Source organism: Branchiostoma lanceolatum, chromosome 2, assembly GCF_035083965.1.
Source record: "Branchiostoma lanceolatum isolate klBraLanc5 chromosome 2, klBraLanc5.hap2, whole genome shotgun sequence".
Lineage (NCBI taxonomy): Eukaryota > Metazoa > Chordata > Leptocardii > Amphioxiformes > Branchiostomatidae > Branchiostoma > Branchiostoma lanceolatum.
In genome coordinates, this window is record NC_089723.1 from 2,484,960 (window position 1) to 2,512,338 (window position 27,379).

Below are 27,379 nucleotides of genomic sequence, written 5' to 3' on the forward strand. Positions count from 1 at the left end.
GGCAGACGGGAGTGTTCTGAGCCCGTCGAGGCATGTTGGCAGGACTACTGAATGCCAAGTGCTCAACCCACCGTTCTCAACTGCTTTAAAAACAACCGATAATAGTCTGCGACGTTGCGTTGGTAGGCTTTACATAAGACCTTAGAAAAAGAGTTTGGATTTCAATATCATTCCTTACATCCCTGAATGATCTCTGAACGTGTGTTTGTACTCGATGCCTTCGTCAGATGTGACATAGCAAACAGCCTGTGGAAATCCATTTTCTCTTTTCTTGTAGATAAACATGAGGATTTTGGCACGCCCACGACTTGTGCAGACCAATCTGTTGTGAAGTTGGGGAGAACTTGGTGTCTTTGGTAGTTGGGTACGTAAAACGAACATTAAGGAAAGTACACATGCATGCTTCGAAATAGAAATATGAGTACAACTCTTTATTGTATTGTAGATCTTTTTCGGTTCTTCACTGGCAGTTTGGATTGTCACAGCTGTTAATGATTATCCTACTCAGACATACCTAGTTATGCTTTATGACATTTTTCGACCACTACATGCATGTTTGACACATCAAACCATACATGATTTCATGTTGTTGTGATCAATTAATTCTATTGTACAAAAAGGTACAACATTGTAGAAAAGGATACAACATTGTCAACAAATAGGCGGTTGCCGGCATTGTGCCGGGTCTCAGATGTCCTCCATTCTGTCCTCCATTCTGGCTACCATTCTGTCCACCCTTCCTTTTCGTCCAAGCTGCAGACAGGCTGAGCCTCGCCAGTGGGCGCTGCAAAGCTAGACGATCGAATTTCGCCATTGCTAAAGGCTGACTATAGTTGGAAAATGTGTATGCGCAGACTGCTGATAATCCAATTCCTCTATTGGCAATCAAACGCCATCCGAGAAGGTTTGATTTTTGCTTCGACTGATAAGATACATAGGACATTAGTGTGGCCATTAGCTATTATGCAGAAAAGGATAGGGCGACAAAATTTGTGACTGTTTTCATGCAAGATATACATGACGATCGATGGGGAGGTCAGGGCGTAACGAAGTCTATACAAGTCATTACATGTACAATCGGCATTTCATTCTCACCAGCATTTAATGGTTGCGTTGCCAGCTTTTTTAAAATCATTTTTTGTTTGACATAAAATTCAGATTAACAGAACGACCGCTAGTGGTATTATGTACCAGCCATCCTTTCATAAGGATCATGTTGATGCAAAGACCATTTTTTATCTTCAGACTTACAAGGTAGACCTGACAGTTGTAGAAATCGGCCAGTACAACTAGTAGCGAAAGAATAATGTGCCTCACGTAAACATGCGTAAGATTGCGTAAGAATTTACAGCCAATGGCATGCTGTTTCTCTTTTCGTACCGTCGTAGACCAATTTGTATGGATGACGACTCCGCTCCTTTGTCGTTGCCAAAATTAAAGCGCATTCACAGGAGACAACAAACAGTCTATGTAAACAGGCTGCTTGCTCTGAGTTGATCGGACGGACGTCTGGTCAACAAATCTTGACACGGGAGGATACACGCCGGCTCCGCACAAAGGTACGGTGTCAAATACGTCTGTCTGATAACGGGTGGGTAGTGCAGTTGTTGTTTTTTTTTGGGGGGGGGGGGTTGTGGGGACTCACACTTGTGCGTATATGAAGTCCGTATACATTCCGTATTGACATTTTTTGGGTTTTGGTAAAGTTTGCATGGAGGAAGCTGTTTTTACTTTGACCCATTGTTGTGCAGCCTGGTTATCAAACTGAAGAGATGATTTCTTCGGCAGCAAACTTTACCTAAGCCAGAAAATGTCAACACGCAACTCATACGGACTAGCATATACGCACAGGTGTGAGGGCTTTGATTACCCCTATGAAACCGGAGGTATGGTAATCGTTTGGTGCGTTTGTTTGTTTGTATGTTCCGGTGTGTGTCCGCAGTTAGGTGAATATGTGGCAGACTGCTGGGATGTGAGGCAGAAATGATGTACTATGACACTTGGAGAATCGGATGTCAGTGGTTTGGCTTTGGTCCAATGTTGTAAACAGGCGAGGGTGACTCATGGCCACACTCGTCGTTAGGTGTACCCGTTTTAGAAATGTGATTACGATTATCTATGAACTGATCAAACTTAGATCATTGGTTAGCATATTTTTAATTTTTTGGAAGTTGTAACAACGCGATACAGAGGTCACCCAGACAGGGTCGCTGATATCGGGGGCCATCTAACATAGAGTTGAACATTCACTTATGAATATATCATACAGATAAACTTGTTGTATGATAGACTTCGGAATCAAATACATGGACACACTTGATATACAAAAAAATAAAATAAAAATAAAAAAATCTGTTCTGAATGAGTCATCAGGTAATATTATCTCTAGCCATTTTTGATTGGAATGTCTTTCCTTTCTGATTAATCAGTCGAGGTTCTAGGTTTTCACGTCTTGTAAAGCAGGTGAGTTGGGCGGAAACGGATCGGGCAGGGGAGGGTCACTCCGTGTCAGGTAAGAGCGTTCTGCTCAACCGGACCATCTCAAAAGTCTGGATACAGTGTGAACCTCAAAACCCGGGTTTCTCACGTTTGAGTGAAGCAGATCTAAACTTAGCTATTGTGAGTTCCATTTGGCTCTCCATTGCCACAGACCCTCGCTTGCAGTTTGCCAATGTTTTGCTGAATTTTTGATTTTCGATCCCCGGCTACCTATCTACCTACAGCACATTTTGTGTGCTGAAAGCTGACTGTAGGAAAGATATTTGTCAACACTACAGCGTGTCCGTTATGAAAACCTTTTAGATAGAGCCCTGTGACAACACCACCCCTGTCCACCCGATGATCTGACGTCATCCCCATATCGTCCTCTCGGTCAGTCTCACCCGAGGACTAAAACTGCCATTGAATACATTTGTTCTACCGCTGCCACAGACACCACATCGGCCCCTGCTGGACTCCGGTACACACATATACAGGTGAGCCAAACGGTAAGGAGCCACTTATTGTTGACTAGACGTAAGAGAGACAACAGAAAGAACTTTTGGAGGCTAGATAAGAACAGATATTACCGTGTCAGAATGTTTTTCCCTGGGTACTATATCAGATATTCAGTTTTACTAACCAACCAACCAACCAACCAAGTAGTGTTAGACATTTTCAGTCATGATCAGAACCAAGGAAGCATTTCAAATCATTTTCTAGCTAGGATGTGACGATGGAAGTACAAGTACTTTGGTAAGTGATGACTGTATAAATCAGTTGTTAAAATTTTTGCTTTGGATTCAAAACACGCCGGTTGCTGGCGGGCTGTCGCTTTTTTTATTTGCTACTTTCCTGCGCAGGCAAACCTTTTGACAGGGGTAAACTAAGTCTAGATGTTTGTTTTCAGTAGTCATTACTTGTGTATTTCTAGTTATCATATAAGTGTTAAATCTCCTGATACATTTTTGCATGAAATTTTTTTGGATAGTGAACAAAGACCAGAAATACATTGTTTTGTCAAGGTTTTGATCTTTATTGGATCTAACTTGAGATGAGCGCTAGCATTGTTTGCTTCCTTTTGTTACATTTGTTTGTCTTTGTCGTCAGCGTCCAACTGATCATGAGTGTCGGACAAAGCAGTCGACAAACATATATGTCTGCCTTTAATGGTGGTCTCTGGTTGTCTGTTGTTATGTATCCGGTCAACATATTGCTGTATTTTGATTCTAGTACGCTTCACCGCTCTTCGTTTAAGTGGTAACCTTCCGCCATGTCGCCAGAGGACGACAAAGAATCCCCTGAGCAAGAGTTCGCTACCAACACCAGCCTTCACGGATTTAGCAGGGTGCGTGTTGCTAAGTTTATGGCAATTATGATATAACGTTAATAGGGAAAGGACAAATATAACTTTGCTTTTTTTGTTGTAGCGCTATTCCTGTGTGAAGGGGGGTGGGGGGCGAATAAAGACATTCAGATAAACGTATCAGACCTATAGAGCCTAGCCTGAGTGTCATCCTGTTCCAGTTTGGATTCTGACGTATAAAACATCATGATTCATAGGCTACACAAGCACTCGCCTAACGATGGGTGAATGAAAACACAAATAATAGGGACAATGCAAAATACGTAGAAATTGTTTTCGTTTTCCACACAATTTATGAACTGAAAATTCCATTGAGTTTATTGCTCATCATTTTAGCATGAAAGCTCATCTGTGTTGGCACATTCCATGATGAAGTATGATACTTTTGTTCAACACAGCAAATGTAGCTCACCTCAGAATTTTCGTTCGCTCTTACGTCGATCCTGCTTTATTTTATCAACCAGTTTCTTCATCTCAGCCTGGGTGTTGTTGCTGCTATGCGTCCACCCCCCACACCACGAAACAGTATAGAATTACTTTTAAGAAATGTATAAAAGTGTCTACAACTCATCCCTTTAACTACATGTTTTTGCATCTGTCGTCCTAGCTTGTGATCTCCCCTGGTAACTCCCGGGTCCTGTGGGTGTTCGCCATTCTCTTCTCCTACGCAGGCTTCGGATACATGTTTGGTTCGATGTGAGTATCCATGAACCTGCATTATATAACAAGCTGCTAGGGGGCCCAAACCTACATTTCTTTTGTATTACATCACAAGCTATCAGCCATCCAATAATCAAGACCATAGCACGTCCAGGTCAAAAGATACAAAAAAAGGAAGTTCTGCTGCAGTTCCAAGGTCACATACCAGGGGGCCCAAAATCAACCTTGAACTTCGGCTTCACAACACCTGCCCACATACCAAATATCATCGTAATCTATCAAGAGGTTCTTGACTTATGCTGGCTACAGTAGTGCGGAAACACAAACAGACAGACAAACAAACACACACAGACACACCCAAAACTATATCTCCATTTTTCATGGAGATAATTACATTCGCCATGTTTTCGGCAGCGTTCGTGTGCCCGTGTGTCTTTCACGCTGCCTGTCTGTCAATACGATAACTCAAGAATGCCAGAACGGATTGTCTTGATGCTTAGAATGTAGGTAGGTCTTGATACGACTTCAAAATTATTAGATTATGGGCCCCCTATCGGTTTGCTATATGGTACTGCACGGTTTTGATATCACGTGTTCTGGACATGCTGTGGTTATGGTTTTTCAGTGGTAGATAGCTCTTTAGAAGGGAGAGTAAGTTGCGGGCTCCTTAACAAGCAAGGCAAGTTCTGGTTAAGGTAGCGATCATGCTGTCCCTCATAGATGACTGCAAGGTAAACTGAATCACAACTTTAGAATGGAAACGTTTTAAATATCATAGGCAAATTTAAGTAATCAAACTACGACTATCGGGCCATACAACGACATACGGGCTATAGAATATCAGACACTCTCGGGCTGGGCTATACAATGACATACGCTGATTTTGTTGTCGATATAGCAGTTTAATTTTGCTAATGTATAACAATGAACAGTCAATGCTACTGTTTTACCTCCCCGCACACTCTAGGATGCACTCCTATCTCAGCTATGACACCATCACCGACACTAATTTGGAGTTTGTCGATGAGTTGACTTTTCCGGCCGTCACAATCTGCAACATGAACAAGTGAGTAGTTTTCCAACACTGAGGTATTCTTATGTTCCTTATGCTAGAAGGACAGCTTTCAATGGCAGAAAGAAGTCTGCTTCAATTTCATTTGTCATGTCTGCATCCTACGGTATAGTGGGCAAACATGGGGATGACAAGATATTCCATCCTTTCGTTCTTCCATGAAAATTACGATCGTTATTCGGCTGTCGCAAGTATAAATCCCCTTAGACACGCCAAATAACAGTCACTCAAGCAACTGGATATGGTTTTGGAAACTGTTATTAGGCCTATCGTATTACCTGCATGTCTAACTTTCATCAAACACATCCCTTTAGACAGTAAACTATGTCGTTATCAGTCACGTTATCATTCATGTAATACTGTTGCTTATGTCTATAATTTTGCGGAGAATCATCTGTAGATTTTCTGACTACGCTGTATTGTGTAGCCCAGAAAAGAGTCTAAGTCTTGTAGAGACTATCAGTAGCTTTACGGTAGTAAACGATGGGGTTCAAATATCCAGTGTTCATTGAATGCTCTAAATGACAGTTACTCAAGCAACTGGGAATGATTTTGAAACAGCAGACGTTTCAGAAAACATCTGCTATCTTTCGTCAGTGACTAAAGCGAAGAACGGGAGAACCAGGTTTTATACTGGAACTCGGACTTGATATGTTAACGAGGTGAAGACAATTTTAGGATGGTTCAAAAGTTCCATGAATGCTATTAGGTGGGAGACAGTCAGCACTTCTGGAGTGTCTTAAAAATACTTCTTAGTGTTGTGTATGACTCTTCATTTTTCTCTCAAAGTACCTTTGTCACACCCACTCACTCACTCACTCACTCACTCACTCACTCACTCACTCACTCACTCACTCACTCACTCACTCACTCACGCACTCACTCACTCACGCACTCACTCACTCACTCACTCACGCACTCACTCACTCACTCACTCACTCACGCACTCACTCACACACTCACTCACTCATCGACAATTACAGGGCCACTTTTTGCTAATTCTTGTTGTTGACATATAGCTGCGGCATGCCTGTCTCCTACCTTAAAGCCATATTCAGCAGTCATAACGTGGACGATTTCCCTTCGCACAGGTTTGACGCTGACAAATTGTATGCGGTGGACTGGTCGTACCTGTCGACGTTCCTATACGGCATTCAGATGGACGTCCCGACTGTGCTGTTGTACGGCGTGCCTCCTGACGAAACCGTTAACGACACTCTGACGGTAAGTGTTACCGGTACATGTAATCCCTTCTTTATTCACACCGCAAGTGTCCTAACCGGAACCTTTAAGCGTCAACTCCACTCTCAGCTCACCTCTCTTCAGCTCACCTCAGCTCACCTCATCTCAGCTCACCTCAGCTCAGCTCAGCTCAGCTCAGCTCAGCCCACCTCACCTCACCTCACCTATTCATTGACCTCTTTTTCTTTTGTCGTTGGGGCACCTTGACTGACGGTAAGTAAAAGTCAAAGTCAGAGTCCTTCCGACACCAGATGGTGCCCATCTCCATTTCAATAGCCCTTGGGCCACACAACCTTGTGCAATCACTACAGCAGGGGGCTAGTCCACGGCATACTGCCTGACAAAACCGGCAACTCCCGTAAGAACTGTTTGAAATCCTATCTATCAGTACATCTTGAAGTGTCCTAACAGGAACCTTTGAGCGAACTTTAAAGTGTGCTTTAAAGTGTATTTTGATACTAGTATCCAATTTCGTGCAGCGAATGTTAGGTATTCATGCTTGGATACAAAATAGCTAACAGCCAGAGATGCCGAACTAGTTGACAACACTTCATGATATGGTCAAAGATTTTTATCAGTAACGTTGGTACAGTAGAAACCGCTTATTTGCAATGCCTATTTGTCAGCGCAATTTTCCCGATTACCCGGCTTTGCCGATTATGAGGTGTTAGCTCAAACTGACCCGATTGAATCGGCGGTGGGGGGGGGGGGGGTGGCATGGACAGTAAATCGAACGCAATGACACAAATGTATTTCAATATCTAACTGTTAGTAAGACTACTCATTCCCAAGACTAGAGACCTTTTGACATTACTGTGTCATGAATGTGCAGTGTATGTATTATCATTTCAATTTACATTTCGTCACCGAACAGGGGGTGAAAGTGGAGGATATGGTATTGCAAAAAGGTTTCAACGTTTCGTGGAGTCGCATGCCCTATTGCATGTGGCGAGGCACCACCTGCACGCAACTGGTAAGTCGCCAAAGGTGTTATATCCCACAATATGCCATTAGTGTGTTGACAGTTCAGTGACGCACATGTACAATGTATGGCATTAAATCAACAATACTACAAGGCTAATCTATCCTACAATTTTAACTAAGATATTATTGATAACAGTATATGGGTCACAATATAGCCATATATTGGAAATTTGGTCTCGTTTTTGGAATTTAGTTGAGAGGGAATGATTTTACTTGGAGCAAACATTAGTATAAAGATCGGTTTTGGAAAGCAGTAATTGATATATCACATTGCGACTCGGTGAACATGTTTTAAATAGGGCTGTTGGTTACTCTGGTCAGGTGAGCTTACAGACTCGTGACGTAAGCTATGGGTCAAAGTCGGTATCGCCCACCGTTCTGGTTAAGGTAGCGTTCATGCTGTCCCTAATTGGTAACGTAATATATTTCATTTACAGAACTTCACCCACTATTACTTATTGGTAAATATTCCTTGTAATGTACTCCTACGTACAGAACTTCACCCACTCATTCGGTCACTACGGGAACTGCTACACTTTTAACGCCGACGCGAGCAACCCTTTAAAGCAGACGATGCAGGGGTCAGGAAACGGGCTCATGGTCATCATCGATGTTGAAGAAGTAAGTGGTCAGAAATGCATCATCATGCTGGCGGTGTAATTGAGTGATATCTGTAAAATTAATACTCATGTTTCTTTTGTTGTAGGTTTCATCATAACGTCAGGAATACATGTATGTCCCATTCTTGGTCCAGTTCGTACCTTCGATCGCTTCCAATAATTGCAAAATATTATGTGGGGAAACATTATATACAAGGCAGGATTCTTAGTACGCATGTGCAGCGGATTGCATGGTGAGTATAAAATGTCAAAGGTGAAGGCCACTGAGACGTTAACAAAACTCTTCCTGACATTGTAAATGCAGGTCGAGAGAATGTTTGAGCCAAAAATTTTTTTACAAGTTAAACCTTCACCTTTGACATATTACCCACAATGTATTTCACGGCGCATACGCACTTAGAATCGCCACCCTCCTTATTGGGCGATTTTCTGGTTATTTGTTGTACGTTGGGATCATCTTTTCTTGTACTGATGGACGTCACAATTTTGACAGAATTATTACACGGAAAGTTTTGCCGTTGGCGGGAATTCCGAGGTAGGACTGAAACTTCTTGTGCACGATCAGAACGAACCTCCCATGATGGACACCCAGGGCATCGCCCTCGCGCCGGGCAACCACGCCTTCATCGCCGTCAAGCAGATACTGGTGAGTCCCCAGCCCGAAGCATGAACTACGAAACAATTAAAACACCATCAGTTATTATCAAAAGCTAAACGTTTACCTTCCAACGCTGTAATAGACGCCCTGTCTACTTCCCATTGCAACTAGACGTCGCTAACCATTAATCATGTTTACTTACGGTGAAAGCTATATGATTCAGGCAGACAAGAACTATTTTCTGATAGAGGAGCAAGAATAGCAAGAAAGAAACCCCAATGCGGCGTGGAAAAAATGTCGTGTAGAAAACTCATCAGCGGATGATAAGGCTATCACATCATTTAACATTTACTCCCCAACAGTACATTCTGACTATATTTTCCTTTAAAAGATGAAGAACCAAACCTTACACGGATTTTAAACTAAGTTCTGATGAAGAATTATGGATATCTTGGACTGAAGTGACAAAAATCTTTAAGACGACAAGAGGGGAAGCTTAGATCAAACCTCAACAATGAAAAACACACAGAACACATTCGTAAAGACATCTCTTGCTCATGATCAGTGTCACTGACGAAAGGTAGTGGATGCTACCTGTAACGGCTGACCGTTTCCAAAATCTACCCAGTTGCTTGGCAATGAGGGACTGTGTTCTTCCATAGGATCTGTTTCATAGAGATACAAGCAAGATAATGCGACGCAATGTTGACACCAACGTTTTCATCTCCTCAGTACGAGAACCACGTCCCTCCGTGGGGGGTCTGCCAGGACCTGCAGCTGGAGTACTACGACACCTACACGCTGAACGGCTGCTACCTGGAGTGCAGGAGTAAGCACGTGGTTCGGAACTGCAGCTGCCGGTCCTACGATCTGCCAGGTACAATGTGTCTGTCTGATATTGGTCGATCGGGAAAAGAATATGAAATCTAGAAACTAGAACCTCAGTGAAATAGTTTAGAACTAAGACCTCAGTGAAATAATTTACATTCTTTATAGTGCATTTATCGCTGGCTCTGTCCAAGTTGTTTTGTCTATACATATTTCTGCTAGACCTGGACGCTGGCCAAACCAGCCAGCCTACTTTGGACCCGGGCCGGGCTGACTCAAGCTAGGAACAAATTTGGACCTGGGCCAGTTAAGGACACACACTAACACAAACAAACAGACCTAAAGCAATACCACTTTTTAAAGATGTAAAACTGGAAGTGGTAGCCCTCAAACAACACTGCTATTTACACTTCTTCAAACTTATTTTACCCGCAGGAACAGAACCATCTTGTGACCCAACCACGATGTTCACTTGTGTCAAAGCTGTTCTTGGTGAGTTACTAAATTGCTGCTTGCAGTTTTCATTGCTAAAGTTACTTGCAACTTTGGCCTTCTATTTTATCTCTTGTGTGACTCCAGGGGTTTTGACTTACGTCTAGTAAATTGCAAGTGATGCGAAGCCATTTGGTGATATTTCATTGATGAGAAATTTTTAATCTTTAGGAAACGTACCTTCGTATACCTACTCAGTTAAAGATAAACAAACAACAGATGATGCATTGAGCTGATGAAATGTAAATTTCTCCTCACCGTTACAGATCAGGTGACCAGAGGTGAGCTGAAGTGTAACTGTCCCGTACCCTGCAGTATGACGTCATACACCACGTCAGTGTCCTACGCGGGGTGGCCCAACAAACACACCAGGGAATACGTTGGCCCGTCCTTAGGCATGGAAACAAGCTACATGGGGTAAGTTTGAATTTTCAAAGTCAAACTTTCGAGGGCTAGGCCATTCCAGGTGTCCACATTGTCTGGAACTAGGCGTTTCTGTATCTGGATCGGTACATAATATCTGCACAGCCGATATGACCGCCATTCGGCGCAACACACCAGCTTTGCAGGCTCATGGCGCGGAAGTAGCTGGTAATTTTGCACGGAACGACCTGTCACACCTAACTTTTGCATATCTAGCTACAAGCGTCTTTTTGAAGCTATAAGATATCTGGTGAAGTCCACAGTAGGGTTTCTAGATCTACAGCATTTTTCGTTTTTTTGTTGTTGTAATTTTGCACATTTCGGCCAAATGTTCCAAGACACCAAACATACATAGTACAAGATGCAATCAGAAGATATGTGCCTACATCATCTGGTAACCATTGTTACGAGATATAACATCTATGATGATGTCGCTAATAGCAGGCAAACATTGATCACAGACTGTGAAAACAATGTTCTCCATTCGTGATATGTTTGTTCCAGGGACAACGCTGTCGTCTTCAGCGTCTACTACGAGAAGTTGAACTACCAGAAAATCAGGCAGCTGAAGGCCATGGACGGAGGGCAGCTGTCAAGTACGTCATAATAAGCCATTTCACAGTTCCTACTGCGCACGTGCAGTCGTAATCCATGGTGGTCTTAGGTCAAAGTTAACGACCCCTGGTTATGGACAAGGAATCTACTGTTTGACCTTACACCACAGTGCATCACGACTGAATGGACCAAACCGCGATCACCATGGTTACCAATAAAGTAGCAGACACCCTGTGGTGCTCGATTTTATTATGTAGCAAGTGACAGGACAGAGCTGGAGGGACTGCTCACCATACAAATGGATATGTTCGAGTAGTACTAAGAATAAGAAGCAGTTGTTTGTAGCTAGCCTATGGGAAGGTAGATATGACGTATTTCCTTACAGATTAATGTTATTTTACTAGTTCCTGTTTGTTGTCTGTATGCTAAACCGACCGTGCGAATATGTCATTACCCTCACCCCTTGAAATTTTTCACTCTCTTACTCCTCTTACTACTATCACTTCTGCGTCATCTCAAAACCTTTTACTACGCTAATGTTTACGCCCCCCTCCCCACCCTACAGGTAACCTAGGAGGAATGATGGGGCTGTTTCTTGGAGCCAGCGTCCTGTCCCTCCTGGAGGTGTGCGAGTATCTACTAAGGCGTCTGCTGGGATTCCTTGGAAGAAATCGGCGCCCCAAGAAGATCAATGTGAAACCCAAGGAACCACCAAAGCCAGGCGCAGATATTTACAAATGAAGAAAAACTTCTACAAAGCTTATGTGAAGGATTATGGTAATAAAATACAAGTTATACTAAAGATGAATATTGTAAATATTGTCAAAATGTCAAGTTCAGTTTTAACTACTATAGTCTAAAACATTTATCTTTGCGAGTTGACATTTTTTTGTCTACTCTTGTCAAATTTTCCATTGAGTTATTGTGCAGTTGGTTATCATACTGAGTAGTTCTATTGGGTTTATTTGATTGTAATTTGTTTGCATTATTATCATTGTTATAGATTTTCATTGTTGTAAATAAATGGTCTCCGTATTTCATTTTTTTTAAAGCGCGCTAACGGCAGTTAACTTATTTGACCTTAACTGGAACATTTTTGTGTTCTTTGATGTCAAAGGTCATCATTATGGCCGACTGTAACTAGTGTGATTATTGTTTTGATTTTTGAATGAAAGAGTTGCATTGATAAGCAATTGTATTATAACAACAATGTTGTGTATTAAGCGACGCCATGTCTCGGATCGGATGTTGTCTTTTTGCTAATTATTCATTCACAGCACAGTAGAAAAGATGAATAAGGCATTATGTATGTGATAAACGTAATTCGGAGGACGAAACTTTCCTACCTAACTTTTCGTTTTAAAGGTGCCCTAAGCGATTTCAGGGGGTAAAACTTGAAATATTCTGGAGAAGGCAATTCTGTTTGGTGAGGTTGCAATTTACATTTACTTCCCTATATTAGCACATCTGCATCATTATTTCATACTTTGGGCGTTTAAAAATAGCTCAGAAGCAAGCCACAAAAGGAGTATTTCATTTCGGAAGATTTGAAATGATGGCTGGCCTCCAAGTGCTCAGATTTTCAATGAGTTCCCACCACACAACGACATCACGCGATGGGATAATGTTATCTAAACTTACTATGGATAGAAATCAGAAAAAAAATTGATTTTGAATATATGACTTTCAGCGCCCTAATATTGCTTAGGTTGCCTTTAAGAACGTGATTACGATTATCTAAGAACTGATACTAACATGTGTATGTAGGAATAGTGCATGAAAAAAATCGTAATGGTAAAAAAATGCATACACGCTTTGAGATGTTGTTACCCAGTCAGAAATTCTGATTTTTTTATTACGCTCATTGGGGTGAAATAATTATGTATAAGTTGAAAGGGTGTTAGTGAATACTGTATTTGTAGATGATTGGCTAGCAGATTTTATTTTATTTAAGTTGTAATATATCGGGTGCCATCTTACATAGAGTTGAACATTCACATATGAATATCTACAGATAAACTCCTGAATCAAATACCTGGTAGAGATACACTTGATATTTCTGTTCTGAATGCGCCATGAGGTAATACTAGCTCAAGGCATTTATGATTGGAATGTTTTCCCTTTCGGCTAAATCAGCCGAGACGTTGCCGAAGTTCTAGGTTTTCACGTCTTGTAAAGGAGGTGAGTTGGGTGGCGCTGTCTTGGGTGAGAGAGCGTCATTCCGTGTCAGGTAGAGCGTTCTGCTCAACTGGACCATCTTTGAAGACTGTAGACCGTGTAAAGTCCAACCCGGGGTTTTTACGTTTGAGTGAAGCAAATCTAAACTGAGCTTTTGTGAGTTCCATTTTGCTCTCGATTGCCACCTGAGCACAGTCAATCTTACTAGACAATCTTTCTAGTAAGGGATGTTGACGCCCGGAGTCATGGAACGGACTACTTTCTCTCGCGGAAGGAAAATAAAACTGCCTCGAACTCTCGACGTGGCTTTGCGGCTGGATCATGGAGCACAGACAGCTGCAGTTTGCGAATGTTTGGCTGAATTTCGAACTGCTCAATCCCCGCCTACCTATCTACCTACATGGATCTTTTGTGCTGAAAGCTGGCTGTAGGCAAGTTATTTGTCAATACTATTTAAGCGTGTCCGCTGTAGAAACCTTTTAGATGAGAGCACAATGAGACGACCCCTGTCCACCCAATGACGTCATTCCCTGTGTGTCCTCTCGGTCGTCAGTCTACACCCGAGGACTAAAACGGCGAGTGAACAAATTTGTTCTGCCGATGCCACAGACACATCGTCGGACTCTGCTGGACACCGGTACACACTTATACAGGTAAGCCAAACGGTATAGAGCCACTTATTGTTGACTAGACGTTAGAGAGTCGTCAGAAAGAACTATTGGAGGCTAGATAAGAACAGATATTACCGTGTCAGGGTATTTCTCACAGTACTACATCAGATACTTAGTTTTACCAACCAACCAACGAACCAACCAACCAACCAACGAACCAACCAACCAACCAACGAACCAACCAACCAACCAACCAACCAACCAACCAACCAACCAACCAACCAACCAACCAACCAACCAACCAACCAACCAACCAACCAACCAACCAACCAACCAACCAACCTACCTACCTACCTACCTACCTACCTAGTACCTACCTACCTACCTACCATGTAGTGTTTGACAGTTTCACTCATGATCATAACCAAGGAAGCATTTCATACAATTTTCTGGCTAGGATGTGACGATTGTTGACTAGACATTAGAAAGACATCAGAAATAACTATTGGAGGCTAGATAAGAACAGATGTTGTTGTGGCAGGATATTCAGTATCACAAAACAAGATCAGATAAATAGTGCGACCAACCAGGCATGTTCGACATTTTCAGTCATTATCAGAAGCAAGGAAGCATTTCATAGCATTTTCTGGCTAGGATGTGACGATGGCAATACAATTACTTTGGCAATTGATGAATGTACAAATCAGTTGTTAGAATTTCTTGCATTGGATTCAAAACAGGCCGGTTGCTGGCGGCCTGTCGCTTTTTTATTTTCTAATTTTCTGCGTAGGCAAACCTTTTGACAAGGAGTAAACTAAGCCTCGAAGAGGCTCTTTTTCAGTAGCCATTTGTCTCACTTTGTTGTTATAATAAAGTGTTAAATTCCTGGATGAATTTTGTATGACTTTTTTGGGGTTATGAACAAAGACCAGAAATGAATTGTTTTGTCATGGTTTAGATTTCTATTGGATCTTATCTGAGGTGAGAGTCGTTTGCTTCCTTTTGTTACACTTGTTTGTCTTTGTCGTCAGCGTCCAACTGATCATGAGTGTCGGACAAAGCAGTCGGCAAACAAATAGGTCGGGTTTAATGGTGTTCACTGGTTGTATGTTGTGATGTATACATCTAAATCTACATATAATACCCCCTAATAGCCCATTCAGGGGCAAAGTAGGGGGTGGGGGGAGTCCAGGTCCTGGGCTAAGGCGGGCAGGAGGCCTGGCACGGAACGACCCAACGGTGGGAGCCGTCGCAACCGTGCCAGGCAGGGTGTTCCACTGGGGGATAGTACGGGGAAAGAAGGAATGTTTGTATGTGTCGGTTCTTGCGTAGATAGTGTAAAACTTGAGGTCGACATATTGCTGTAGCTTGATATTCTCATGTTCGCAGTGTTCTCTCTCGTCCTCTTCACCACTCTTCGCTTAAGCAGTAACCCACCGCCATGTCGCCGGAGGACAATAAAGAGTCCCCCGAGAAAGAGTTCGCTGCCAACACCAGCCTTCACGGATTTAACAGGGTACGTGTTGCTCAATTTATGGCATTTATGATATGATAGGGGAAGGAAAAAGATAACTTTGCTTTTTTTTGTTTCTTCTCTATGCCTGTGTGAACAGGGGTGAGGTGGGGGCGAATAAAGACATTAAGATAAACGTATCAGGCCTATAGAGCCAAGACTGAGTGCCATCCTGTTTCAGTTCCAGGCTCTACCCTTCACCAAGCATGAAAGTGGAATTAGAGCCTGGAACTGAAACAGGATAGCACTCAGGCTATATAGATGCTCGTATGATCCTCGATGCTATTATGGATTTTTTCCTTCCCCAAAAGGCCTTGCCAGATTTATATCAAGTAACAGGTGTTTGGACGAGCATTTATGAAATGCTTATAAGATAAAACACTGTTTTTGTATTCGACAAGGTATAAGAAGAACTACTGCGGATTTCAGCAGAGCTAACTTGATATAAATCCGGCATTATACTTCACTTGATATAAATCTGGGATTATTCTTCACAATGTTGACAAGCGTAAGTTTTAAGCTCCTTTTGAAAGGACCTTGGTGCATAATTGATATTCATTTATAATTCATCGAAGTCGCAAGCACGAATCGTTAGTATAAGGCAGAACTTTGCGAACGAGGATTTTCTTTGTTTACAACTTAAGGACGACAAACCTAACCATTGGTAAAGAAAAGGTGCAAGTAGCTACAATACAAACAAGAGTTCTACGACCTCATACCTTCGCCAAATGATTTTGACCTTTATGACTGACGTATTAGGAGTGTTTTTCATCAATCAAAAATCATACCAGTTGATCCTCCTCACCCAAATAACATAAGTTGTCCAAACCTCCTTGTTATGATTATGAGCTTAACAAAGAAGGTTATGCTAACATTTATCATCAATAATGCAAATAACCTCCTTATTAGCATAATTTGATTCAATGGTGTTCACATTCACACAACTTCTAAATGCCACAAGTATGAAATTGCCGTTATCTACTAGTATGGAATGATAGTAGTTTCTCATTAATTATGCAAATTAGGCCGACATTTGCATAATTTCTATCTATTGACATTCCTCTCTTCCTCAGTTACAAATGTCACATATTTGAATAGTCATATCATGGAACACAGCAGGTTTTTAAGATTGCCTCATTAATTATAATCTGACTTGCATAATTATCATCCAATCATACAAAGCATCATGTAAGCTATCTACATACCAAAAATCATGACCATCCATCAAGCCCATCTCGAGTTATAGTATTTTCTCATTAATTATGTAAATGAGGTTCTCATTTGCATAGCTGATATCTATTAATATTTCTCTCTTCCTCAGTTACATATGTCACATGTTTGCGAGTCCTATCATGGAAATTGATGGATGTATAAACTTTCCTCATTAGTTATGCAAATTAGTTACTGATTTGCATAATAAGTATCCAATCATGTACATCATCGCTCAAGCTATGTACTTGCAAAAAATCATAACCTTCCATCAAGCCCTTCTTGAGTTATTCCCTTTCAAAGTTTGAAGCAAAACCTGCCCCTGCAGTTCAAAAAAGTTGCTAGGGGGCCCAAACCAATACCACTCACTCTCTGCCCAACGAGCTATCTACCACTCAAAAATCAGTTCCATAGCATGTCCACAACACGAGATATCATAACAGGAAGTTCCGCTGCAGTACCGTAACAAGCCGCTAGGGGGCCCAAAATCTAATCATTTTCAGGTTTCTTCGAGACCTACAAATATATCAAATACCAAGACAATCCTTCCAAGAATTCTCGACTTATCGTGTTCACTAACAGACACACAGACATGCTCGGTAAAATATAACCTTCTCACATTCCACACCAATGAATACAGCTGGCTGACAGCCAATTTGTCCCTGGCAGTAACTGACGTTTCCTGCCTGCCTCATGACCCCTCATGACCCCTCATGACCAACTTTGCACCCCTCTACCCGTATCAATATCCACAGCCCACACGTCGCAGCCAGAAGCATAGTATGAGCATACAATTTAACACATTTTTACACTTTTCTCGTTAATTATGCAAAACACTTCGCCCAAAATCTAATCATCTTGAGATTTCCCACATACACACCGACACACCAACTACGACAACAAACCATCCAGGCGTTCTCGACTTATTCTGTTCACTAACAGACACACAGACAAGCATCATCGAATAACCTTCTCGACGAAACCATTCGTCGACGAAGGTAACAAGTTGAAACAGACATAAAACCAATAAAATGGTCAATATTCTTCTACAACATTTGTGCTAAAACATTTAATAAAGTTTACAACTCATTATATTGCCAACCTCTTATTTCGCCTCAGCCTAGGCATTGTTGGGGCTATAACATCAACATCAACATCAACAAAAATACCCCCAGATAACCCCGCTAGGGGCAAAGTAGGGGGGGGAGGAGGTTCCAGGCTAAGGCGGGCAGGCCTCCAGCCTGGCGCGGAAAGACTCAACGGTGGGAGCCGTAACAACCGCGCCAGGCAGGGCGTTCCACTCGGGTATGGTGCGGGGAAAGTATGAATATTTGTAGGAGTCTGTTCGGGCGTAAAGAGGTTGAAATTTGAGCGTGTGGCTTCCCCGGGTGCGCCACTGAGCTGGTTTCAGTAGACTATCTGTATTAATATTGATGAGGTTATTAACTAGCTTATAGAAAAAGGTGAGGCGGGCGTTCCTCCTCCTTTCAGAGAGAAGGGTCCACTGCAGGTCATTGAGCATGACCTGCATAAAGGCCCACACAGACACAGACACACACACACACAACACACAATGGTATAGGATTACTATTAAGGAAATGTCTTTAAGTTTGTACAACTTATCAATTTAACTACATGTTTTTGCATCTATTGTCCCAGATTGTGATCTACCCAGGTAACTCCCGGGTCCTATGGGTGTTCGCCATTCTCTCTTCCTACGCAGGCTTTGGATACATGTTCGGCTCGATGTGAGTATCTGCAATATCTGTGAACCTGCAGTATATAATTACCCTCGCCGTGTTTTCGGCAGCGTTCGTGTGCCTGTGTGTTTTTCACACTGCCTGTCTGTCATCACGATAACTCAAGAATGCCTGGATGGATTGTCTCGATACTTACTATGTTGGTAGGTCTTGATAAGACCTCGAAATTATCAGATTTGGGCCCCCAGTGGCTTGCTATGGTACTGCATCGGAACTCTCACTTTTGATATCTCGTGCCGGACCGGGCTTAACAATGACATACACTGATATGGTTGACGATATAGCAATTTGAGTTTGCTATGTATAACCGTGATTAATGTTGCTTTTTAACCCCCCCCCCCCCGACACACCAGGATGCACTCCTATCTCAGCTATGACACCATCACCGACACTAATTTGGAGTTTGTCGATGAGTTGACTTTTCCGGCGGTCACAATCTGCAACATGAACAAGTGAGTAGTTCTCAAACACTGAGTGGCATTCTTGATGTTCCTTATGCTAGAAGGACAGCTTTCAATGGCAGATAAGAATCTGCCTGGAAGTCCTAAAATTCCATTTGTGTCTACATCTTTTACAAGATAGCTTGCAGGGGAAGGGATAACAAGATATGCCACCGCTTCATTATTTCCTAAGCATTTTGATCATGCCTCGGCTGTCCCAAGTACATCCCTTTAGAAAGTAAAATGTGTCGTTATCAGCCACGTTATCATTCATGTCCTGTTGTTGAGTTTGACTGAGTATTCCAATGTAGTTTCCTTGGGTCCTTTCCGTTATGACTGACTTGATGTGTTAACGAGGTGAAGACAAATTGAGGATGGTCCAATAGTTCCATTAATGCTATTAATAAGGTGGGAGACAAGCATGCCGCAGCACGTCTGGAGTGTCTTGAAAATACTACTTAGTGTTATGTATGGCTCTTGATGTCTTCCTCCAAGTATTTTGTACAAGATGATAGTTTATGCAAACTTTTATGACGTCATGATGACGTCATCGAAAATTACAGGGCCAGGCCCTTAAAAAAGGTTCTTTTTTATAATTTTTATTATTCAAATATTGTTTTGTCATGCCTGTCTTAAAGTCATGCTCAGCAGTCATAACGTGGACGTTTTCCCCTTCGCACAGGTTTGACGCCGACAAGCTGTATGCGGTGGACTGGTCGTACCTGTCTACGTTCCTGTGGGGCATTCAGATGGATGTCCCCACGGTGCTGGCGTACGGAGTACCGCCTGACGACACCGTTAACGACACTCTGACGGTAAAGCCCCCTCTCATTGGACTTAGAGATAAAGGTCAAAGATACCACTTTGATCGTATTTTATCAGCCATTCTGTATCGTGGCATTTCAATATCTAAATGTCTGTACGACTGTACGCATTCCAAAGACTAGAGACCTCTTCACATTACTATGTAATGAGTGTCCAGTGTATGTCGTAATGGAATCATATATTTCACCACATAACAGGGCGTGAAAGTGGAGGATATGGTCTTGCAAAAAGGTTTCAACGTTTCGTGGCATCGCATGCCCTATTGCCAGTGGCGAGGCACCACATGCACGCAGCTGGTAAGTCGCTAGGGGCGTTTCATCTTACAGTGTTGTCATTAGTGTGTTTACGATTTAGTGACGTAGCATATCAGAATTATTCATGTAGCAAACAGGCCATCTGTAGATAAAAAATACGACACGGCCTTCGGGCGATTCGACCCGCGGGAGGGCCGAAAACCGAGGGTGTCACACCTACACGAAATAGCACATATCTTAATGCAGAATGCGCCAAACATTTAGAGAGTTTTCTGTCCACGAACAAAAAATGTAGCAACATCGATCCCAACGTCCGAATCCAGTATTCGAATTTTAAAAGCGAGTTCGAATCGTTCGAATCGAACTAGGGAACTCCGGGTCGTCATGCAAAGTACGGACGGGTCCAAACAAACACTCATATTGAAGGTTATCGCGATAATCCGGTCCCTTCGTTACAATGTCCAGATGAAATTTTGTTGAGAGGGAATAATAATTCTTGAAGCAACCATTAGTGTGAAGTTCGATTTTGGAAAGTAGTAACCGATATATCACATCGCGAGACTCGGTGGCCATGTTTTCAATAGGGCTACGTCAGTGACCTTACAGGCTTGTGACGTAAGCAATGGGTCAAAGTTGAAGTTGGTATCGCCCACCGTTCTTGTTAAGGTAGATTCCATGCCGATCCTAATTGGTAACTATCTCACCAAATATACAGAACTTCACCCACTCCTTCGGCCACTACGGGAACTGCTTCACTTTTAACGCCGACGCAAACAACGCGCTAAAGCAGACCATGCAGGGGTCCGGGAACGGACTCATGGTCATCGTCGACGTTGAAGAAGTGAGTAGCCAGGAATGCATCAGCATAATGCCCGTGTAATTGATACCTGTATGCTCATGTTTTTTTTGGTGATCGATTTCATCATTACTCCAGGAATATATCCATTCTAGGTCCGATTCGTTCCTCTGATCGCTTCCCTTGCTTGCAGAATATTTTGCGGGGAAAGAGAATAAGTCAGAATAAGATGGTTTGCGGTACTGAGTACGCATGTGCAGCGAAATCCATGATGAGTAGAACATGTCAAATGCGATGAAGGCCGCCGAGACGTTTACAAACATTGTCTTGAAATTGTTATGCAAATCAAAACAAAAACTGTTTACGAGTTAGGGGCCTTCACTGACATATTACCCACAACGTGTTCCATGGCGCATGCGTACCTAGAATCGTGAGCCTCCTTATTGAATGTTTCCTGGCTATTTTGTTGTACGTTGGGATAATCTTTTTTGTACTGATGGACGTCACAATTTTGACAGAATCATTACACGGAAAGTTTTGCCGTTGGCGGGAATTCCGAGGTGGGGCTGAAGCTGCTGGTGCACGATCAGAACGAGCCTCCCATGATGGACACCCAGGGCATCGCGGTGGCGCCGGGCAACCACGCCTTCATCGCCGTCAAGCAGATACTGGTGAGTCCCTACCCCGAAGCATGAACTATCAAACAATGAAAACACCATAATTAACAACTTGAGTTCAAAAGCCAGTGTGGCGTCGGTTTAGCGCAAAGATTAGAGCGTTAGACTCGAGGTCCCGGGTTCGATACTCACCACACCCCGACGGCGTGCCCTTGGAAACGGCACCTTACACGACCTTCCTTGGCGGCCAAAGAGCCTCCGGCTAATCTGTTTAAAAGTGTGGCAAAACACACTACGGATTTGGTTGCCGATGTGCCAACCTCTAGCACATTTGCCACCAAGAATAATACATAAGAAAAAACAACCTTCCAACTTTGTTGTAGACGCTCTGGTACCTTTTTCAGTGCAATATAATACTGACTGGTTCTACGGCCTACTGCGATTAGGCGTCGTTAACCATTGATTACCATTTATTTGTGTTGACCGTTATATAATCTAGGCAGACAATAACTGCTTTCTGATATAAGAGCAAGCAGGGTAGCAAAACTATAATTTGGGGAGATACAAGAAAGAAACCCCAATGTGGCGTGGATAAAATATCGTGTACAAAACTCATTTAGCAGATCCTAAGGCTATCACATCAGTTAAAATTTCCTCCTCCACAGTACGAGAACCACGTGCCTCCGTGGGGGGTCTGCCAGGACCTACAGCTGGAGTATTACGACACCTACACGCTGAACGGCTGCTACCTGGAGTGCAGGAGCAAACACGTGGTTCGGAACTGCAGCTGCCGGCCCTACGACCTACCAGGTAACTTTACAATGTGCATGTCTCAGAGCACGGATTTTCTGATGTCTGTCTATCGGGAACACATTTTTTGTATTTATTAAGAACAAGCTGTTGAACCACTCCTCAGTGAAATATCTTTATGAATTTCTATGAATATCTTGCTAATTCTGTCAAAGTTGTTCTGTCTATGCATTTTCCCATCAGACTTGGACCCGGGCAACGCCGACTTTTCCACCTTGCTGGCCAATTTTAGCCACGGGTAAACCTCAGCTGAGGCTGAAAACAAATTTGGACCTGGTCCAATTATGGACACACACCAACACAAACAAACAAACAAACAAACAAACAAACAGACAAGAAAATTACCTCAGTTTCCACGGAGGTAATACTGGCAGTGGCAGCCCTCACACAACATGAAATTTACACTTCAAACTTATTTAACCCGCAGGAACAGAGCCATCTTGTGACCCAACCACGATGTTCACTTGTGTCAAAGATGTACTTGGTGAGTTCCTACATTGCTGCTTGCAGTTTTCATTGGTAAAGACACTTGCAACTTTGGCCTTCAATTCCGTTCCCTTCTCTGACTCTACGAATAGGTTTTGACTAATGGTATTTATAGCACATTACATGTGATACCAAGCCATATGGTAATGTTTCATAGTGGGAAAAGTCATCAAACGTTAAAGATCGACAAACAACAGATGGCGCCAAAAATACAATTTAGTTACTCAAGCAAGTCAGTCAGACGTTTCAGACAGCATCCGCTATCTTAGATCTGGTAGAACTAAAAGTGTTTATACCAAAACTCAGGATGAATATGTTAATTAACATTTCCATATATAAAAAGTAGTTCAACCAGATCTTTCTTTAGACACTGACGAAAGACAGCAGATGCTGTCTGAAACGTCTGACTGTTTCAAAATTTTATGCAGTTGCTTGCCAATGAGTAACTTTTTTAGGCGTATCTTTTTACCTGGATGTCTAACCTTCATCAACGAAACAACGGATGACTTATGTAGCTGATGGAACGTTAATTTCTCCTCACCGTTACAGGTCAGGTGACCAGAGGAGAGCTGAAGTGTAACTGCCCAGTACCCTGCAGTATGACGTCATACACCACGTCAGTGTCCTATGGGGGGTGGCCAAACAAACACACCAGGGAGAATGTTGCCCCAGCCTTTGGAATGGCACCTAGCTACCTGGGGTGAGTTCGCAAAGTCAAACTCCCGAAGTCAAACTCCCGAAGGCTATGCCACTCCTAGTGAACACTTTGAACCAAGGAGGTTGAAATTCTAACCTCCTTGTTTGAACCATTAACAGTTTCTGTATCTGTATAATATGCTTGCATAGCCGGTATGACCGTCATTCGGCGCAACACACCAGCTTAGATTTATACCTGCATAGCCGGAAAAAACATACTTCGGCGTAACACACCAGCTAAGATTTATACCTGCATAGCCGGAAAAACATATTTCGGTGTAGCTTCGCAGGCACGCGGCACAGATTCAGCTGGTTATATTGCACGTGACCAACTGTCACACCTTACCTTTGTACATCTAAGGCTATCTGGTGAGGTTTACAGTACAGTTAATAGATCTACAACATATTTCGCGGTTTTGTTGCAATGTTTTGCATTTTAGGCCACATGTTCCCAACACCCAGCGTACATACATACGAAATGCAATGTAATGTACCTCCTTCTTCTGGTATGTAATTTTTAAGAGATATGACGTTAACGTCCAAGAGGATGTCGCTACTAGTAAGCAAACATTGGCCGCAGTTGTCCTTTATTTAGGCCAGGACTAAAATGTGAGTGGAAGGAGGGACGTACTAATTTCACTAGATGTTTTTTAAACAACGAAAGATTTAGTGATCGAACAGCTATATCAAGACCGTTCCAATAATGCGTTGCATAAGGCATAAAAGACTTTTGATATCGAGTTGTAGAACAGAGCGGAATCCTTAGATTAAGTTTGTTGCGAAGATTATAAGAAGTAGAAATGAAAACTTCGGGAGGGATCAAATCCTTAAGATACTGGCGAGTATGGACAATTTTGTAGAATATGATCAGAGAGTGAACGTGTCGACGATCCGACAGGTTTTCCCAAACTAATTCAGAAAGTAGCGAAGAATACGAAGACCCTCTTACAGCCCATGTTTGTTCCAGGGACAACGTTGTCGTCTTCAGCGTGTACTACGAGAAGTTGAATTACCAGAAAATCAGGCAACTGAAGGCCATGGACGAAGGGCAGCTGTCAAGTACGTCATAATAAGCCATTTCACTGCGCATGTGCTGTCGTAATGCATTGTTGTTTAAGGTCAAAGTTTAAAAAAAACTGGCTATAGACAAGGACTGGCCAGGGGCCTAACAGCTTGACCTTACTACACAATGTATCACGACTGAATGGACCAGACCGCAATCACCATGGTTACCAATAAAGCAGCAGGCAACCTGTGGTGCTCGATTACATTTTGTAGCAAGTGGCAGGACAGAGCTGGAGGGACTGCTTACCGTATTTATGGATGTGTTCGAGTATTACTAAGAATAAGAAGCAGTAGTTTGTAGTTAGACATGACTGAAAGTAATAAACATGACGTATTTCCTTACAGATTAATGTTCTTTTTCTAGTTCCTGTTTGTAGTCTGTATGCTAAATCGACCTTGCAATTATGACAGTACGTTGATGAAGGTTAGACATCCAGGTAAAAAGATACGCCAAAAATAATTACTCAAGCAACTGGATAAGATTTTCAAATTATCATCCAGTTGCTTGAGTAATTATTTTTGATTATGACAGTACTCTCCCCCTCCTGGCCTCCCCATGTAACATAGGAAGGACGATGGGCCTGTATCATTTTCTAGATGTAACTTGACATTTCACACAATGCCCTCCTCTAACTACTATCACTTCTGCTTCATCTCAAAAGCTATCACTACGCTAATGTTCACGCCCCCCTCCCCTGCCTACAGGTAACCTAGGAGGAATGATGGGGCTGTTTCTTGGAGCCAGCGTCCTGTCCCTCCTGGAGGTGTGCGAGTATCTACTAAGGCGCCTGCTGGGTTTCATTGGAAGAAATCGGCGCCCCAAGAAGATTAATGTGAAACCCAAGGAACCGTCAAAGTCAGGCACAGATATTTACAACTAAAGATCGACTTGTAGAAACATTTTAATATGTGACAAGATAATTGTTATACGCAAGATATTGCAGATATTGACAATATATAAGCATGTTCAGTTCAGTTCTCATTATTTATTGTGTATTATAGTGTGCTCGTATTATAGTGTGCTCGTACTATAGTGTACTCGTTAAACTGTCAAAAGGGGTATAGCGCATTTGGCAATCATACTGTACAGTTGCATGGTGTTTACTTAGATCTCAGAAAATATGTAAGTTGTTTCTATTATAAACTTTCATTGTTGTAAAATAGTCATTGGTCGTCAGTCTATTACCTCAGTATAGTTCTGTTTCCTTAGCAACTGATAAGTGGTGCGCTGAAAACAGCTAACTTGTTTGACCTATAACCTTTTTATTGTTCTTTGAGGTCAAAGGTCACCAATATGGGCGACTGTTACTTTTAATGCATGTGAGTGATTTCAGTGTTGATTTGTGAAAAAAAGCAATTGTATGAAATAATACAGTTGTAAATCAACCTAGGCTATACCTAGGGTGTATGTTTGCGTATGTTTACCATGCGTAATACAGTATAAAAGCGTAAATAAATGAATCATTATGGGTGTGATAAACGTAATTCTACTGAAACAAAGATGTTGTATCATCGTCCAAAATGTTTGGCTGTGCGAGATGCAGGACAAATGTCATACGTGTTGCCAAAATTAACATAGCCCCTGAGGTGTAGCCAAAATAAACTTCCTTCCACGGGAGACAACAAACTGTGCAAACAGGCGATTTGTCGCGCTGTTGCCTCGGGCCTTCACACACGAACGCACGTTATGAGTTTTATACGTGTTGCCAAAATAAACACCGCCCCTGAGGCGTAGCCAAAATAAACACCGCTCCTGTGGTGTAGCCAAAATAAACTTCCTTCCACGGGAGACAACAAACTGAGCAAACAAGCGATTTGTCGCGCTGTTGCCTCGGGCCTTCACAGACGAACGCCTGGCTTGATCCGTCTACAAAGCTGGGCACGGGAGGTCACGCTTGAGGTGTGCACAAAGGTGGGCCTCTTAAGAAACCGCTCTTAAGAGGTTGTCACCCAGAACGGTTGAGGTGATCTGAAAAGTAGGAGAATGTTTCGTTCTCATTCCGTGACGCCTCGTCGTCGTCGTCAGGAAAGCAAAAGGTGTACTTTACCGTCAGTCAGTCTAGGTAGACTAGGATGTTTACAGCGCATAGAGAAATGGAGTACGAAACATAGAAAACAGTTCAAAATATCCAGAAAAACAGATTTATACAGGAGTGCACTGTTCCAGGGGATTTGTATCGACTACATGTCGTCTGCATCTTCGTTGATTTTCCTGGTTTACACTTGACAGGTAAGCAGCTACATAAGAATGTCTCTGCTTAAAACTGTGTGTTTTTCGTTGAATGTTGATGGATGTCTCTGTATTACGTTCGCAAAGAAGATTATGTTTTCGGATGTGTTCGCCTGTGTGCGTGAGTGTTTGTGTTTATGTGAGTGTGTGTGTGTTTGTGTATGTGTGTGTAAACTTCATAATTCGAGAAGTTGTGGATGGATCTTATGATATTTCGTATATCAGTAGGAATTTTCAAAATGAAGAATCTTAAAATTTTAGCTCCCCTCGGCTTACCCCTTACCGTCGGAAATATCTCGTGTGCTGGACATACTACGGTCATGTCTCATTATATTTTATGGTAGCTAGCTCGTGAAGACGTGGCGTAGATTTGCCCCCTCCCTCTAGCAATTTTTGAAACTGTCGGGGCTACTTTCGTCCACCAGTTTCGCGGTGAAAGTTGAAAGGTATCAAGTACTTGAGACAAACAATTAAAAGGTTCGCAGACACATAGCAAAATGTAGCAGGTCAAATTCGATAATACTTACTGATACTGACACATAGTCTTACAACTTAGCACTATAGCAATGAA

General features: G+C 42.4%; 2 protein-coding genes across 2 annotated transcripts; both read left to right on the plus strand.

Annotated features, from left to right (window-relative positions):
- Window positions 1-3,886: 3,886 nt before the first annotated feature.
- On the plus strand, window positions 3,887-12,545 carry LOC136427178 (acid-sensing ion channel 1C-like). The gene is made up of 11 exons (XM_066415952.1): window positions 3,887-4,540; window positions 5,472-5,570; window positions 6,668-6,800; window positions 7,693-7,791; window positions 8,298-8,423; window positions 8,916-9,068; window positions 9,753-9,897; window positions 10,284-10,340; window positions 10,607-10,757; window positions 11,268-11,359; window positions 11,884-12,545. Exons 1-11 carry the CDS (start codon window positions 4,527-4,529, stop codon window positions 12,057-12,059), a joined length of 1,245 nt encoding a protein of 414 aa, XP_066272049.1. The 5' UTR covers window positions 3,887-4,526; the 3' UTR covers window positions 12,060-12,545.
- Window positions 12,546-15,429: 2,884 nt separating this feature from the next.
- On the plus strand, window positions 15,430-25,956 carry LOC136427177 (acid-sensing ion channel 1C-like). Its single transcript, XM_066415951.1, has 12 exons — window positions 15,430-15,623; window positions 18,489-18,577; window positions 18,943-19,041; window positions 19,712-19,844; window positions 20,052-20,150; window positions 20,824-20,949; window positions 21,423-21,575; window positions 22,187-22,331; window positions 22,759-22,815; window positions 23,367-23,517; window positions 24,481-24,572; window positions 25,284-25,956. Exons 1-12 carry the CDS (start codon window positions 15,549-15,551, stop codon window positions 25,457-25,459), a joined length of 1,395 nt encoding a protein of 464 aa, XP_066272048.1. The 5' UTR covers window positions 15,430-15,548; the 3' UTR covers window positions 25,460-25,956.
- The last annotated feature ends 1,423 nt before the right edge of the window (window positions 25,957-27,379 follow it).